Raw genomic sequence first — 17,462 nt, forward strand, 5'->3', positions numbered from 1 at the left:
TTCTGGTGTTGTCTTCTTTTAACCATCCTACTGCATTTTAGAGCTATTAAATAGTTAAATTTCTTTTTGTAATTAACATGTTATTTTCAGCAACAAAATTATATATTGATAGAAACATTACTAAACATTTTTCCCCTAAATGTTCTATCTCTCCTTAGCTCAGGGATTTTGTTTGATTTTTAAATTGCTGCATATTTTTCTTATTTACTTATTTATTTATTTATTTATTTATTTATTTATTTATTTATTTATTTAAAAGATTTTATGTATTTATTCATGAGAGACACAGAGAGAAAGCAGAGACATAGGCAGAGGGAGAAGCAGGCTCCCCACAGGGAGTCTGATGTGTAGGACTCCATCCCGGAACTCTGGGATCACACCTTGAGCCGAAGGCAGATGCTCAACTGCTGAGCCACCCAGACATCCCATATTTTTCTTTTTAAAAAAATATCTGCCAGGATGACTGTTAATGGTATCAGTATTACTGGAATGGTATCACCATGTCCATGGGTTTGTGATACTTTTTGTGAAAGTAAATGGATAATTTGGCTCTGTGTTTTATGAGACCTTTATTTTAAGATATTCACATTTACTTTAACAAGATAAGCCGAATCTTTTTTCTGGCCCAAAAGATTTAAACATTCTCCAGTTATGACAAAGTATAATAATGATTTTATTCATTAAAGGTCTTCTAAAATTTACACTGGAGACAGAAGTTTGCTGGAGGCAAGTGAATGAGCAAGGGTGTTGCAGCACAGTAATTAGTGATATGAGCCAGCACCTCCACTGTGGGACTCCATCCCTTCTCTGGGGACTGCACACGTGTGACATGTGACCTTTTGTGACATGCATGCTCAATCCATAGAATAAATATTAGTAAAGCCTAATTTGCTTTAGTATGACAATAAACATCAGTAAATGATCTAATATTTTACTTCTGTGCCCCAAGAGGTCTTGTGTAACCACTTGGATGTGTCCACACTGAGGATCATTAACCGAGAGCAGCAATTGGTAGACCTTTTCTATAAATAATGCAATAATCAATGGAAAGGGGATGCCTGGGTAGCTCAGTGGTTGAGCATCTGCCTTTGGCTCAGGGCATGATCCCGGAGTCCTGGGATTGAGTCCCACATTGGGCTTCCTGCATGGACCCTGCTTCTCCCTCTGCCTGTGTCTCTGCCTCTCTGTCTCTCTCTGTGTCTCTCATGAATAAATAAATTGATCTTAAAAAAAAATCAATGGAGAGGATATCACATGTATGTGTCAGAGACAGTGGAAAAGTACTGTAACAGTTCTCAGGATACTGTCTCAAGACTGCATTATGAGTAGGGCCCTGAGAGACACCAACTTAAAACTCATGAGTACTTGCTTATCTCATTGCCTACCAGTCAGAAGAGGATTTCATCAGAGAAGTTCATGGGCTTTTGTTGCATTAATATCAGCAGCATCTAGATAGAGGGGAGGACCTATGTGGAGAAGGTCAGTAAAATGAAAGGAAATCAGAGGAATCATAAAGACTCAGAGAAATTGTAATATGAAAGAAAATATGATATCAGAAAGAATATGGTATCAAAGAAAATCAGTTTAATTGAATTCTCAAAGTAAGAAAATGTAGTTACTTATTAATGGAATGTAAGAAAATACTGATAGGGCCCTGGAGACAGTTGATTTAGGAACCACTGTTCTGGAATTTTAAACAAATTTTGTTCAACATCCTGTCTAACTTCAAGATGTTATGCCCTACTTTTATTAGAAAACTGTCATTTGCAAATCTTTTGAGGGTTTGTATTTTATTTATTTTATTTCTTAATAGACTAGTACCTCTTGAGTCCTTTATGACTTTTTTAACTTAATGATTTGATGTGTAGATTCACCAGTGCTCCTAATAATCTGTGGTGCAGGGCACTATGCACTTTTTTTGTCCATATGTTCAAACTTCCTCCAATATACACCAGGTATTTTTTTACTGAGGAATGGAATGAACTACCTATTCACCTATTCTCCTGCCCCAACCCTCTTTTCTTGGCAGGGGGAGCAGGGTTCCTGCCATTTCTCCAAATGAATTTTAATAATATATTTTCCCAGGTTTCTTTCTGTTTTCATTTTCTCTAGTACAATACTTAACTCCTGACCATGTCTTTTTCTGTGTGTATTTCCTGAAGGATAATTGATCTGCTTGCCGCCTTGGAATTTTCATGTCTTCTTCCTCAATAATGTTGTCATGTGCCAACCCTGCTCTATCACTGAAGCTCTCCTTGCCACATTAGGGGCCAGTTCCTCTTTATTCCTACAGGACGGATTATTTGCATCTGTTGTCTGGCATTTGGCTTTACATTTCATCTTTTTTTTTTTTTTTAAGATTTTATTTATTTATTTGAGAGAGAGCAAGTATGAGCAGGGCAAAAGCTAGAGAGAAAGAGAAAGGGAGAAGCAGACTCTCTTTGGAGCAGGGAACCTGATGCAGGGCTTGATTCCAGGACCCTGGGATCATGACTCTAGCCGAAGGCAGATGCTTAACTGACTGAGCCACCCAGGTGCCCCACATTTCATCTTTTCAATGTTTCTGTCCAACTCCTTGACCATAGGGACAGCCTTCACTAGCCCTTTGAGTCCATATATGGTGCCCCATGACCTCTCACAGGCTGCCCTAGAACTTCTGGCTGTGTTCAGAGGGAAGGGAGGTACATGCGTCAAGTGAAAGACCTTTCTGTTTTCCCTCTTTGTGGAAGAAAGAGTTGAGAAATAGGCTTTTCTCATTTGTTTCTGGGATATTCAGTAGTGAAAACCATTGTCACTTGTTGCTGTTCTCAAGTGAACAAAACAAACACTTCAAAACACTTTGAAATGTCTATTCTCTTTTTGTTTAAATTATTTTTAAAGAAATATTAGGCCTGTTTTCTTGGGTACCAGGCTTCTTTGACTTGGTAACTCCCCAGTGCTTGTTGACAGGACCATTTCCGGTGGTCCCTCAGTAAATGGAAACCAAGCTCACTCATGGAATAAAAACAAAATTACAGGGATTTTGATGAAAATAACAGATTAACTGTTCGTGTAAGTAGAAGTATTTTTTCAGAGATGTAATTACTCCTAATAAAAGTTTTTCAGTAAGTTGTCAGCAACTAGTTCAAACTATTGGTTCATTTATTGTTATTCTATTACTATTATTATTCAGGTGACTTAAAAACCTCACTTAGCTACCAACATTTGTGCCAGGGAAGTCTAGATTATTATTTTTTTATTTTTTTCAAGAGTTTATGTATTTATTTGGGACAGAGAGAGAGTGTACCAGTGATGGGGGTGGGGTAGGGAGGGGCAATGGGAGAGAGACAAGCAGACTTCTCAGGGAGCCAGATGTGGGGCTCAATCCCAGGGCCCTGGAATCATGACCTGAGCCAAAGTTGACACTTACCTGACTGAACCACCCAGGTGCCCCTAGTTTAATTTTATTTATTTATTTTTAAAGATTTCATTCATTTACGTGAGATTGAGAGAGAGAGAGAGAGAGAAAGGGAGAGCATGAGTGAGTAGAGGAGCAGAGTGAGAGGGAGAAACAGGCTCCCCACTGAGCAGGGAGCCCAAAGTGGGGCTTGATCCCAGGACTCTGAGATCATGACTTGAGCCAAAGGCAGAAGCCTAACCGACTGAGACACCTAGACACCCAATTAATTTTTTTCTAATCAGCTAGCCTAACAATTATACTAATGTTCATGTCTTTCATTTCATTTTATTTTATTTTATTTTATTTTATTTTATTTTATTTTATTTTATTTTATTATTTTTTTAAGATTTTATTTTTTTATTCATGAGAGACAGAGAGAGAGGCAGAGACACAGGCAGAGGGAGAAGCAGGCTCCATGCAGGGAGCCTGACGTGGGACTCGATCCCGGGTCTCCAGGATCCTGCCCTGGGCAGAAGGTGGCGCTAAACCACTGAGGCACTGGGGCTGCCCCATGTCTTTCATTTTAATTCTAGTATATATTTTAACTCATTAGTTTTGCTTAACCAAGATTAGCTACTTCTACCCTATCTCTTTGTGACTCATATACACTCTCACTGTGGCTGCTGCTTTCAGCTTACCACAGTGACTTAGCTCGTCTCGTGGACTATGCATTAATATTCTGTTTTCCTCACCCACTGGTTTCCCCAATTCTTATTTGACACTATGGCACTTTTCAAAGTGCAGTGGTAATAGATCCTTCTGCTTTAGGAGCTCTCTATTGCTTGCTTAAAGTATAAAATCCTTAGCATCATTCAAAGCTGGTGCAGATTGTCCTTTCACTGCTGTCCTACATGTACCAGTTATATTTAAAAGATGTCAAGGGAGGAAGAGCCTTGCAGGATGATGTTACATTTCTGGATTAAAGAATCAGGTTCTTGTCTTCGAAGATGTAAAATACATTTTGATAACTTCTTCTAGAGTTCTCCTATAGATGATCAGGTTCTATAGAACAAACTCACACTAGGCAAGCTCAAAGAATACCAGAATGTTTATATATTAACTTAGAGTGAGAAACATCTAACCAATGGGACCACAATTCTCTTGTTGGCCACTCAGGAATCATGCTCCTCCTCACCGTATAGCAGGCCAACTGATTCTAGTAGTTCTCTTCTTCCTGTGTGCCATGCAGATCAGGCTCTGCAGTTGGAAATGGTTGCTTTGTCATGTAGGTTTCAGATTTTTTAGAAATACTCTGGTTGAGGCTGAATATTGTGCTGAATTTAGTTTCCATCAGTAACACATTTCTGTATCTTCTCCTGACTGGAAGTACTTCCCTGGATGACTACCTTAATGTATTAAATACTGTATTTACTGTCTTTTATTTCAGAGGGTGATCTTTTTCTGACCTTCCTGCAGTTCTGGGGGTGCCCTACGGTAGGACTTGCTATGCTATCATACTGTGTATTCTAAACTAGAGCACTTGCTGCTCCCTAATTATATCCCTGCCCTGCTATGATTTTGTTTTCTCCTCATGGCCTTTCCTCTGTTTGGATTGTTGCAATCCTAACACTTCATTAAAGTCTGTCTTGAATGCTGCCCTTCTTGATTCTTCAAACCTGATGTGTTCTTCCTCCTTTGAATTATATCCCTTTTCTGTGGCATTGTCTTACTCCATGAAAGTCACTTGTTTTATCTTCCCTGTGAGGGCAGGTTAATGTCTTGTGCATTACTTGCTTCTTGTGAGTTAGTAGGTGCTCACGAATTGCTTACTGGATTGAGTTGAATGAAATTTTCCTTTAACTCTAGACCAAGTCTCAAAATGTGATTGTTGGACCAATATCAGCACCACCCGCTAACTTGTTAGACATGCAGATTCTTAGTCCCCACTCTAGACATACTGAGTCAAACTTCTGGGGTTGGGTACCAGCAATCAGTTGTTTAACAAGCTCCATGTGTCAAGCTTGAGAACTATTGCTGTAGTCTTTCTAAAGAGATGTTATCCAACCTCTTTCTCAAGAGCTGTGTCTTCAGTTCATAGGAAATTCAGTGATTTGCAAATTGCGCTTAGTGGATCCATGGGAATTCTATGACAATGCCTTTGTGCTGAGAGGGGAGAGGACAGGGCATCTAGATTCTCTACCTCCTTTTTGGCCACAGACACTGTGCTTTTAGCCCTCTTATGTACTAGCCTGCCATGTCAGCTTTCCTTGCAGAAGGGTTATGTCCAAAAAAAGTTTGAAAATTATTGATCTAAATAAGAGGTCATTAAACTACTGTCCTTTTTATAAATAAAGTTTGGTTGGAACACAGCCATAACCGTTTGCTTACACATTGCCTACGGCTACTTCTATGCTACAATGTCAGAGATGACTAGTATGAGGAACGCTCATGACCCACAAACCTCCAATATTTACTCTCTGGCCCCTTAAGAAAAAATTTGCTAATCCCTAATCCAATTAATCAGAATCTTGAAGTAAGGAGCAGAAACATCCATGCCTAGCACTAAGCCCATAATTATTACTCTATAGAAAAACAACAACACCCAAACATCTCATGTCTTCTAAAAAATGAGGACGTGGTCAGAATGTGGCAGACAAAAAAGATGTAAAGATTGATGAGAGCAAATTTTCTTACTTTATCTCATTTGCTTCAGGACATTAGAGTCATTACTCTTCACACACAAATGAAGTCAGATGTTTTGTATTATATTTGACTTTAAAGAAGGAAATGGTCAAATACTTAGATATTCATTAAAAAGCTATAACAAGGGCAGCCCAGGTGGCTCAGCGGTTTAGCGCCGCCTTCAGCCCAGGGCGTGATCCTGGAGACCCAGGATCCAGTCCCACATCAGGCTCCCTGCATGGAGCCTGCTTCTCCCTCTGCCTGTGTCTCTGGCCCTCTCTCTCTCTCTCTCTCTCTCATGAATAAATAAATAAAATCTTTTTTTAAAAAAAGCTATAATAAAAATTCCTTTTATTTTAGTTATTTATTAAAAATTTTAGTTGGGAAGTTTTAATTATTTGGAAAAACTTCCTATTTGACATTTTCTCAATTTTAAAAAGAGAGTTTAAGAGTTTTTTCTCAACCAGTTATATGTATAACCATCTTCTGTAATTTTTGAATTTGTTAGGAGTCCATGTGCATACATTGACATTTGCTCATGATCCTGGAATCAACTACGGTAGTGACATAATGACCCTCTTCAGAATTTTAATTCTGATGGGCATTCATTTAGAGCTGCCCTTGGATGTTAGTTTTTAAATTGCCAGGGGAAGCAACCAAAAGCTGCAGAAAGATTTATTTATCATTTGTCATTATGCTATAGAAATGTTAGTGGAAAAGATCACCTCATCATGTAGATATGCCCTGCTGGTAGGCCGTGAAGTAAAAATCTATGGGAAAGACCTAGATGAAGCCTTGGAGAAGAAAATGAAGCCTGAAATGTTATTACCCCCAGGCAGCTCACAAACTGTGTGTGGCTGGAGGGGTGGGGTGGCATGTTGCTGTGTTAGCTTTGCTACAGCCCTTGACCTGCTGTTCTGAGTGGTCTTTAGCTATGTCAGTGGCCAAAAAGTCACTTGGGGAAACCATAAATTGCCAGCTTTCATCTGCTTCCCTATTTTTAGGATTTCCAGTTTGAATGGGCTATTTGTTCATGCATAATTTAGTTTCTTCCCGGAGATGCAAGTTAATGAAACCTCAGTTAATGGCTTTAAGTATTGAGTGTTGGTAAAAAAAAACATTGCGTAGGGTAATACTTTTGAAATTACTTCACAACTAATATAGCTGTGGGAAATATAAAAGGAAGAATGGTTATAAGAGGATTCTGTGGTATGGTCAGCCTGTCTGAGAGATGTTCTTGTCTCATCACTTGGCTTATGAAAGCTCTCCCTCTAGCCTGGGTAACTTTTGTAGAAAGAGTAAAGTGTGTGTTAGTGGGGAAATGTTTGCTCTTTGGGGGTTTGTATTATCTGGAGTTTATATTTACCCATCAACATCAGCGCTCTTCAGATTGGGGACGTACATACTGCTGGAGCTATGCGAGATGACCACCATGGAATGGGAAGGACATATTGGAAATTACAAATTAAAAATTTCTACCTTTTGTATATCTCTTATAAAGTCGTATTAGTAGCATGTTAGTGGTATACATAGTCTATAAACAAAAATGCTTCTATTGAGCATGCCTATTCAGAAACTTCCAGTGACAGATGTGCACAACCAGAAAAGTTGAGACCATTGTTTGGGTATTAGATTTTATGTGGTAATCAAATTTTGTAGGTAAGTATGTGCTATTAGAAGGTTTTGATAAGCAAGGATATAGTTCAGGTCTTTAGTTTGCTATTCAGTTTATCTGAATTTCAGTTGAAAGGGTAAAACTGAAAGTAAATTTGTTAATATTTTTTGTATCTATATTTCTGATTTTTCTTCAGCAATTTGAGTGTGTGTATAAAGCATCGACAGTGCTTCAGGGTCCCTCAGTTTGTTTGCTTTTGCTTTTGTTTAGCTTCAGGGGCGTTGTCGAAGTTAACTCATGGATTGAAAGATGAATCACTGGCTTATATCTATCATTGCCAAAATCATTATTTTTGTCCAATTGGATTTGAAGCAACCCCTGTTAAAGCTAATAAAGCATTCAGGTAGGTATTTCCATATTTTATGTGGATAATTCACCAAGAAAATGTGTGGCATTTAAGGCATTTAAGAAATATTTAGTTGCTCACAAATTGGAACACTTGGTTATTTGCTCTCTTTACTTCTAGTTAGACTATTCTTTTTCTATTTTTAAAGTTCGACTATTCTTTAAGTATTTTAGCTAACTCTTTTGTGGAATTGCATTTGGTATTATCCACTTGGGTACTTCAGACTCATGAAGAGAAAGATGTTTGAAAAATCACTTTTATATATATTATAAAATGGTTGCAAAGGACTTCACGTATTATGTCATGGTGTTTTCATCCATTGTCCCACACGGAAAATGAATTATGGAATCTTGTAGCAAAAAATTGTCCCAAATGAATACAGTAAGAAGCATCTTTTCTCATGGTGAAAAATGTGGAATTTACCAGTGTTCCCCCTTTGCTAAAGGAGGAGGTAGGGGTAGCATTGCTCTCTTTCCATGAAACCTGAGGGTCAGGCAGGGAGAGCACGGGTTGGTCATCTGGGGGTAGGATGGGTTCTTTGGGGCTGGAGGCTATGTAGCATGAGTCCCTCTCAAGGCATTGTGGGGCTGGGCATTCTGGGACAGGATCCTGAAACCTGGGAGAACCAGGAAGCTGGACATTGTGTTTTTGTGAATGGGGAGGAAGAGGGAAACGACTTGATTTCTCCAAACCCTGAAATGTTTTATTCATCTCTCTGGAGGTGAGGCATGTTGTTTCTCCTATGGTTTCATCCTGCACCTTCACCTTACTCCAGATATCTATCAAATATGAAATGTGAAAAAATAGGTACTCCTACTTTGTACTCATTAGGGGAGAGTTCTCCCACCTTTGCCTGTACCTAAGAATCACCTGAGATGCCTTTACAACTGGGCAAATCCCTCCCTGTGCTCTACTCCAGACTTACTTGAATTAGTTTCTGGAGATGAGATGAGGGCATTGGTATACTTTAGGTTTTTTTTTCTTATTATGCCTTTTGAAACTTTTTAAATACACAGTGAAAGGAGAGGAGTAGTTGGGAGAATGCTGGTAGTATTCTAGGATTTTTTTTCTTCTTTTAGATGCTAAGAGGTGGTATATTTCTTTTCTTTTTTTTTTTGTCCTATATTTTATAATAGAGGTCAAGACCTAAGTTTAATTTATGCTTTCTCTTTAATGGCCTTAAGAAATTTCTTCAAGCCTAAACATAATATCTATTCTAGCATTAATGAATGTCATATTTAAATAAACTTTAGTATATATTTTATTAACCTAGTTGAAGCAATATTATCAAAGGAGTGAATGGCCTTTATTAAGCTTGCTATATTTTATATTTAGCAGGGGTCCCCTCTTACCACAAGAAGTAGAATATTGGATCTTAATTGGAGAATCAAGTAGAAAACATCCTGCTATTCACTGTAAAAAGTATGTTAATTTCTCTTCTTCTCTTTAATTTAGGTAAGATTTATATATAATGAAATGCACAGATCTTAATTGCATAATTAGGTGGATTTTGGTAAATGAATACACCTGTGTAACCACCACCCAGATCAAGATATGGAAGATTTTCATTTTTCATTGCATTGAAAGTACCCTCATTCTCTTTTCCTGTCAGTCTCCATAGACAACCTCTGTTCTAATACTGTGGAATTGCTTTGCATGTTCTTGAAATTCATGTATATGGAGTCCTACAATATTCTTTCTTGTCAGGCTTCTATCAGTTAAGTGATCCTGTGAAATTTATCCACAGTGTCATGCATGTCATGCTTCTTTTCTTATTGCTGAGTGATATTAAGTATTATAAGTATACCACAATTTGTTATCCATTTTCCTGTTTGATGACCATTTGGATTGTCTTGAGTTTGGTGTACTCTGGGTAAAGCTGTTAGGAACATTAATGTTCATGTCTTTAAAACTTTTTTAAGTAACAACTTCTTTGAAATAAAATTCACATATCATAAAAGTGCACCCTTTAAAAATGTACAATTCAATGGATTTTAGTGTAGAGTTGAACATTAGTCACCATTACCTAATTCCAGGACATTTTCATCACTCCCAAGAGAAACCCCATACCTGTTAGCAATCACTTCCCAGTCCTCTCCCCCAGCCCCTGGCAATGCCGATCTACTTTCTATCTCTGTGCATTTGCCTAAAATGGACATTTTATATAAATGGAATCATAAAATTTGTGGCCTTTGTATCTGTCATTTTTCACTTAGAATAATGTTTTCAATGTTCATCTGTGGTGTAACATGGACTAGAACTTCATCTGTTTATATGGCCAAATACTTTTCTGCTGTATGGATATGCCATATTTTCTTGTACAGGTTTTTTGAGGACATGTTTTTATGTTTTGTTTCTCTTGGACAGATATTTAGGAATGGAATTGCTGGTTATAGATGTGTATTTAAGAAACTGGGAGAACATTCTCTAGTGAGGTTGTACCATTTTACACTCCCAGCAGCAATTTTTTTAAAAAGATTTTATTTACTTATTCATGAGAGACACAGAGAGAAAGGCAGAGACATACGCAGAGGGAGAAACAGGCTCCCTGCAGGCAGCCTGGTGCAAGACTCAATCCCAGGACCCTGAGATCATGACCTGAGCCAAAGGCAGATGCTCAACCACTGAGCGACTCAGCTGCTCCTGAACCAGCAATGTATGGAAAGTCCAGTTGTTCTTCCTTCATATCTTCACCAATATTTGATGTTTTTTTTTTTTTACTTAATTTTATTTCCCCAGGCTTATTGAGGTATAATGTACAAATACAACTGTATATATTTGAAGTGTGCAATGTGCTGCTGGCTTGATATATATTTTGTGAAATGATTACTACCATCGGTGTTAATTAACATATCCATTAGCTCACATAGTTACCTTTTCTGTGTGTTGGTGAGACCACTTAAGATCTACTCTCAGCAAATTTCAAGTATACGATACAGTATTATTAACTATAGTCACCATGTTATATGGATTCCTAAGTGTTTTAATGGTATTAAGAATTGATTTTTTTTAAAAAAGTATTTTAAAAAAGTATCTATTTTCTAGTTTTATTGACAAATAACTAGCACATATCACTATATAAGTTAGTGGTATACAGCATGATGGTTTGATTTACATATATTGTAAAATGATGACCACAGTAGATTTAGTTAACAAAAAGTCCTCCTTGTGATGGGAACTCTTAGGATCTACTCTCTTACTGACTTCCTTATATATCATATAGTAGTGTTTCCCACAGTCCCCATATTGTACATTATATCCCTACTTATTTGTCTTATAACTGGAAGTATACACTTCCTTTAAAATGTTTTTAAATATTAAAACATTTCCTTTCCTAATTATTTCCTGGTAGTGTACAAAAATACAATTTATCTATATAGGCCTTGAATACTGCATCTTTATCAAACTCACTTATTAATTCCAGTAATAGTTTTATAATACAGAGTAATTTGTAATTACTTTGTATTTTATATATAATCAATCATGTTGTCTGTGAATAAATGGACATTACCTTTTTTTTAAAAAAGATTTATTTATTCATTTGAGAGAGAGAGAAAGTGTGCATGAGTGGGAGGGAGGAGTAGAGGGAGATGGGAGATGGGAAGCAGATTTCCCACTGAGCTGAATGTGGAGCTGGAACGGGAGGTGGGGCTCCATCTCCCAACCAGGAGATCATGAGCTGAGCTGAAACCAAGAGTCAACACCCAACAGACCGAGACACTCAGGCACCCTCATATAACGTTTAAATGTTTTGAAAACGACTTTACTTAAAAGGGAAATATGGACTGTTTCTATTCTAGCCTGCAAGATTTCATGTAACAGGTTGATAGGTATGTATTTCATTGTGAAAGTAAGCATTTTAAAACTGAGAATCTTGGCAATAGCTGGTTAAACTGACTTGTCATAAAAAAAGAATTAGGGATGCCTGGGTGGCGCAGCGGTTGGGCGCCTGCCTTCGGCTCGGGTCGTGATCCTGGGATTCAGGATCGAGTCCCGCATTGGGCTCCCTGCGAGGAGCCAGCTTCTCACTATGCCTATGTCTCTGCCACTCTCTCTGGCTGCGTCTCTCATGAATAAATAAATAAATCTTAAAAAAAAAGAATTAAAGCTTAGTAGGTGGAACAATCTTGATATAAGAAAATTACTGTCATGGTAATATTGTAGCAAGTTGCTCATGTGAAAAGTTCCATTACAAGGGTGTCTAGGGGGCTACAAGGGTGTCTGAGCATCCAACTCTTGATTTCAGCTTAGATTGTAGTCTTGGGGTCATGAGATCGAGCCTTGCATTGGGCTCTGCATCAGCACAATCTGTCCCTCTTCTTCTGCTTCTCCGTTCTCTTATGTGCTCTCTCACATAAATAAATAAAATATTTAAAAAATTCCATGACAATGGCATCTTATACTTAAAGAAAAGTGTTCTTTATCCTTCCTTTTCCACTATAGGTGGGCAGATATTGTTACTGATCTCAACACTCAAAACCCAGAGTATCTAGATATCCGACATTTGGAGAGGGGGCTGCAGTATCGAAAAACAAAGAAGGTAAGAACACAATAGGATTTGAAGATATTTCCCGACCAGCCCAAATGCAGTCTTTGACTCAGCACTCTTTAGGTTGTAAATAATAGATATCCAGTTCAGAGTATCTTAGATAGAGAAGTGAAAATTACTTTCAGGACATAGGGCTATCTTTAGAATGAAAAGGGAAAGATGATAGCCTGGATTTGTAAGGGATAGGTATCACCTCAAAGAATGTTAGCAGGGGCCAAGTTGCTAATCTGTTTGATTCTTTTGGGAGTTGTCTGCCAGATTGTTTCCTGAAGATCAGGAACTTCAACTTATATCTCCCTTTCAGATGAGCAGTCTAGACTGAGACTGGCCTGTGTCTGGTCCAGTTTCAGAGCTTTGGCCCAGCTTGGGTCAGGTGTTCATTCCTGAGGCAAATGAATTGTGGCCATAAAGCAGAGCCATGTGTAAAGAAGGCAGCTGGGAGAGGTTCTCAGGGAATGGTAGATTCTGTGGATTGTGTTGACCTCCCACTGATATGATCTACTAACACTGAGAATGTATAAGAGATAGGAAGAGGAATGATTTTGGTGTTTGATGATTTTATTTATTTGAGAGAGAGTGAACCAAACAAGTGTGAGAGAGTGGGTGAGGGGCAGAGGGGGAGAGACAGAGAGAGAGAGAATCCCAAGTAAACTGTACTGAGTGCAGAGCTGGATGGTAGGGCTTGATCTCACAGATCAAGAGTTGGTCACTTGACGATTGATCACCCAGGTGCCACAGACCTTGGGAGTTTGGATTAGGCAAATGGGGAGGTTACAGTGTGTGTGACTTGTGGGGAGGTGTACAGTGAGGGGGAGTGTTTTGGTTCCTGTAGGCATTGTTATATTTTTGTAAAGGCAGCTAGTCTAGAAAGATGCAGGATAAGGTGATCTGATGATGTCTGTTTTGAGGCAGGTAAAAGGGAAAAATAAGGGAATTCATAGGAACCCACATAATTAGCATAATTCCTTTTATTTTCTTAACCCAGCTTCTTTTCTTCTCAGGTTGGGGGAAATTTGCATTGCATCATTGCCTTCCAGAGACTTAATTGGCAAAGATTTGGCCTTTGGAACTTTCCATTTGGAAGCATTAGACGAGAATCACAACCTCCAACACATGCCCAGGGAATTGCTAAATCTGAGAGTGAAGATAATATATCCAAGAAGCAGCATGGGCGTCTGGGCCGGTCTTTCAGTGCTAGTTTCCATCAGGACTCGGCATGGAAAAAGATGTCCAGTATCCATGAGAGAAGGAACAGTGGCTACCAGGGTTACAGTGATTATGATGGGAATGACTGACCACGTTGGATACCGAACATCTTGTGTTATACACACAACTGGTTCTACACAAGACTGCATTAAGACAGTAGAAGATTTTATTAAGCCTACACTAAATAGAACAGATCTTGTGGTACAAAACATAGCCTTGTAGTTCTCCAGTAAATAAGCTTGTGTATGATTATGATGGGTGATTTCAGATAAATAAGCAGATAAGCACAGATTACTGTCCTTTTAAAGTTAAGGTATGAAAACATTATGGATAATTTCACAAAATCCAATAAATTGCATATAAACAAATCAAACACAAATTCACTTAATAACATCATGATTTGCAATACTTAAGCATGAAATTATTTCTTATGACTTAATCACCAGGCATTTTTTGCAGATAGTTTTATTGCTAAACTCAAAATATAAGGCACCATCTACCTTTTTAAACAAAATTAGGGTTGTTGATTTCTAGTTTTCTCTGATGGTTAAAGCTCATTTAAAATTATTTAGGGACTCTAGAATTCTTTTTCTTGTAAGCAGTATCTTGCCTGCCTCATTTGTTTCCTGGCTTTCTCAGGATCCTCAGTAAAGAGGCAAAAGAGAAGACTCAAGAAACTCATCTTTTCTATTGGTGCATTGATTCAGGATATTCTTGACTTTTTTGACTTGGTATCTTACTATCCAATATTGGCAAGATCTTCAGGTCTTGAAAGATTTCTGTGTACAATGAACCTTGTTTTGGGATACAATAAAAGAACAAGTGGGATCCAAAGTTTCTACATCCAAGGTAATCTGTGAAATGAAATCTTCTGATATTTGATTGGTCCCTCAGTGTGGAGTCTATATTGTGAACAGCATTAAAGAGGCATTAGGAATGCTATGTCACTCAGAGGGCAAATATCCATATTCCCAACTCTGAGCTGCTTCTTTTGTAAACCTGTGCAATTAGCTGTTTGAAGTGAGTGTTAAATAGTTCAGAAAGTGTGGATTTCATGTATTTGAGCTCCTCTCTAGTTGATGTCAATTTTTATTCTGCTGCCAACCTGTGACTTGTTCTTTCATTTCAGGGGCTGTTCCATGCTCACATCAGTAACTTGATTATTACAAGGTGCTGAATGTGTTGGTAACCATACTGCAATACACCTCAAGGAAGAGGGTTCAGATTTTTATTTTTAGGATATTTTCATTTTCTTCTCTTTTGAATTTTATATCCATTTATCCACTCAGACATGCCTAGCCTACAGACAGGGATATATATTACAAAAGGGTCATTTTTCTGAAGAGAATATTTTGCGTGAAATGCAAAGGAATGAGGAGATTTGTAGGTTGTTGATTTTGTTACTTCACACTGGAACTTTTAAGAAGTTTTCATCAAATAAAGTTTTGTTTTCTACTTTTAACAGTGTGAATGCTTTGAACCTTTGTTTTAGGTGGGGAGTGCCCTTGGAATTCTGTTGGAAGTTTGTGACAATTGTGCCTAAGTAGTGTGTTAGAAGAAACTTTCTTGTATCAGACTTTTATAATCAGTGGAACGATATAAATTATGACTATAGTTTTAGATTCCTGTAAGACGTCAAAATAGGAAATAGAACATTTAGTTATATGGGCTTGACCTAAACAAAGTTGTCACTTTTGTAGGTCAAACATGGTTGAATATCAGCAGTTTGAGTTCAATGACACATTTCAGAGAAGAGACAGATAGAACCAAGAGGAAAGGAGACCAATGCAACATTAAGAATACAGTGACACCTAAGAAAGAGGATGAGTTTATATGAATTACCTATTGGCCATAAACAATTTTTATAAAAGTTTTGATATATAGGATTACTTAATAACTTGATATATAAGTTCGGCAGTTATTAAGAGCACATTGAGGTTTATAGAGACTAATTCCCCCAAAACTATGTGCAAGTCACTGTGCACTTCTCTTTCAAGATGAGTAACATTCCTGTCACATTTGATTTCTTGGTCAGTGCTTCTTAGGAATCTCCATAGAAGCACTGAAGTTTCAAATACTGGTTCCATGCTCACTAGCTTTGCATCACTACGTGCAAGTTAAGATTAATGTTTCTGTGCTTATTTCCGCATTGGTTGGGGATAATGGCATCTATTTTATAAATTGTTCTGAAGAATAAGTGAATGCATGTACAGTGTTTAGAAGAGTGCTTTGCAGACAGTGCTTGCTATTATTACTCCAAAAGTGTGTATTACTGCTCAGAATCTTGAGAACTCCTTAGGTAAGTCAAATACACACCCCTTGTGACTGTTCCCTCAAAAGAATATTTTGTATTCAAGCAATGTTGCTCTGGTTTTAAAAGCACATGTAATATTCAGATGCCTGTGTTGCTATTTGTTTTTACCCAGCTTGTAGACATAAAAAATGTTTTAGATGAAATCCTGAAATTGTTCCTATCCCCAGTGCTACACCCCATCATTAGGCCAGGCTGGTGCAGTAGCCAAAACACGTCCAAACTTGCCTTGTACCAGACAACTTGCTCCGGGATTCATCACAGTTTGCATATCAGTTTTACCCATAGCATTTTCTCCCTCGATCATTCGCTCAACAAACTAATTTGATCACTATTACCCACTAGGTGTTTCATATAAAAATCACCGATCTCAGAACCCTAAGAAATAGGTGGCACCACTATTTCCCTCCCAGACCCTCACTGGTGAAGAAATTTGCTTAGGATCATCGGGTGTCTCCGTTTACTAGCGCTGCCATAACATACCACAGACTGCAGTGCTTAAACAGCAGAAATGTATTTTTTGCAGTTCTGGAGGCTGCAAGTTTGAGATCAAGGGTTGACAGGTTTGGTTTTACCTGAGCCTTTCTCCTTGCCTTGTGGACGGCCACCTTCTCGCTGTGTCCTCACAGGCCTCGTCCTCAGTGTGCACATCCTTGGTGTCTGTGTGCCCAAATTCCCTCTCATAAGGACACCAGTCAGAATGGGTTAGGTTCACCCTCACAGTCTCATTTTAGCTTAATCACCCTTCAAAGGCCAATCTCCAAGTACAGTCACGTTCTGAGGTGTTGGGGTTTAGGGGTTTGCCACATAAATTTTGGAGGTGCACAGAGAGCTGAGCCCACCAACACAGGGTTATGATGTGGCTTGGGCAGGATTTGGACCACGGGCTGCCTGACTTGTGGACATTCTCTTTCAGGAGGATGCAAGATACACCCCACAGCTTTAGAGGTTGAAAGAAGTCATTCAGGCAATATTTATGGAACACCTGCTAAGTGTATGGAGTGTATGTGGGGTCCTAACAGTCAACAAAATAGCTCTTGGCTTCAGTAAGTCTATAGCCTCCTGTGGAGGGGAGGGGGACAACAAACATTGAACAGGCAATTATATTAACCTCTGTAAAATACAACCAGTAATCATTTCTGGGAATGACTCCACAAATGGAGTAAAGACTCCCCCCAAAAAACAAAACAAAACAAAAAACAAACCCCCAAACCCCCAAAATTGTGCAATGGTTTTCCTAAAAAGTAATTTTTAAAAAAGATTTTATTTACTCGTGAGAGACACAGAGAGGCAGAGACATAGGGGGCAAAGCAG

The 17,462-nt window shown here is 38.3% G+C and overlaps 1 protein-coding gene across 5 annotated transcripts in view; it reads left to right on the forward strand.

Annotated features, from left to right (window-relative positions):
• Positions 1-15,299, forward strand: part of BIVM (basic, immunoglobulin-like variable motif containing) — a 39,558-nt gene extending 24,259 nt beyond the window's left edge. For 3 of the 5 annotated variants that reach the window (XM_026008882.2, XM_026008883.2, XM_026008884.2), the window contains exons 7-10: positions 7,947-8,079; positions 9,418-9,504; positions 12,526-12,622; positions 13,633-15,299. In XM_026008882.2, the coding sequence (XP_025864667.1) occupies positions 7,947-8,079; positions 9,418-9,504; positions 12,526-12,622; positions 13,633-13,926 (611 nt within the window). In that variant the 3' untranslated portion in view covers positions 13,927-15,299. The remainder of the gene's footprint in view (positions 1-7,946; positions 8,080-9,417; positions 9,505-12,525; positions 12,623-13,632) is intronic. The other 2 variants (XM_026008885.2, XM_072760980.1) reach the window with 1 other exon arrangement.
• Positions 15,300-17,462: the final 2,163 nt, after the last annotated feature.

This window comes from Vulpes vulpes, chromosome 6 (genome assembly GCF_048418805.1).
Source record: "Vulpes vulpes isolate BD-2025 chromosome 6, VulVul3, whole genome shotgun sequence".
In the NCBI taxonomy this organism is placed as follows: Eukaryota; Metazoa; Chordata; class Mammalia; order Carnivora; family Canidae; genus Vulpes; species Vulpes vulpes.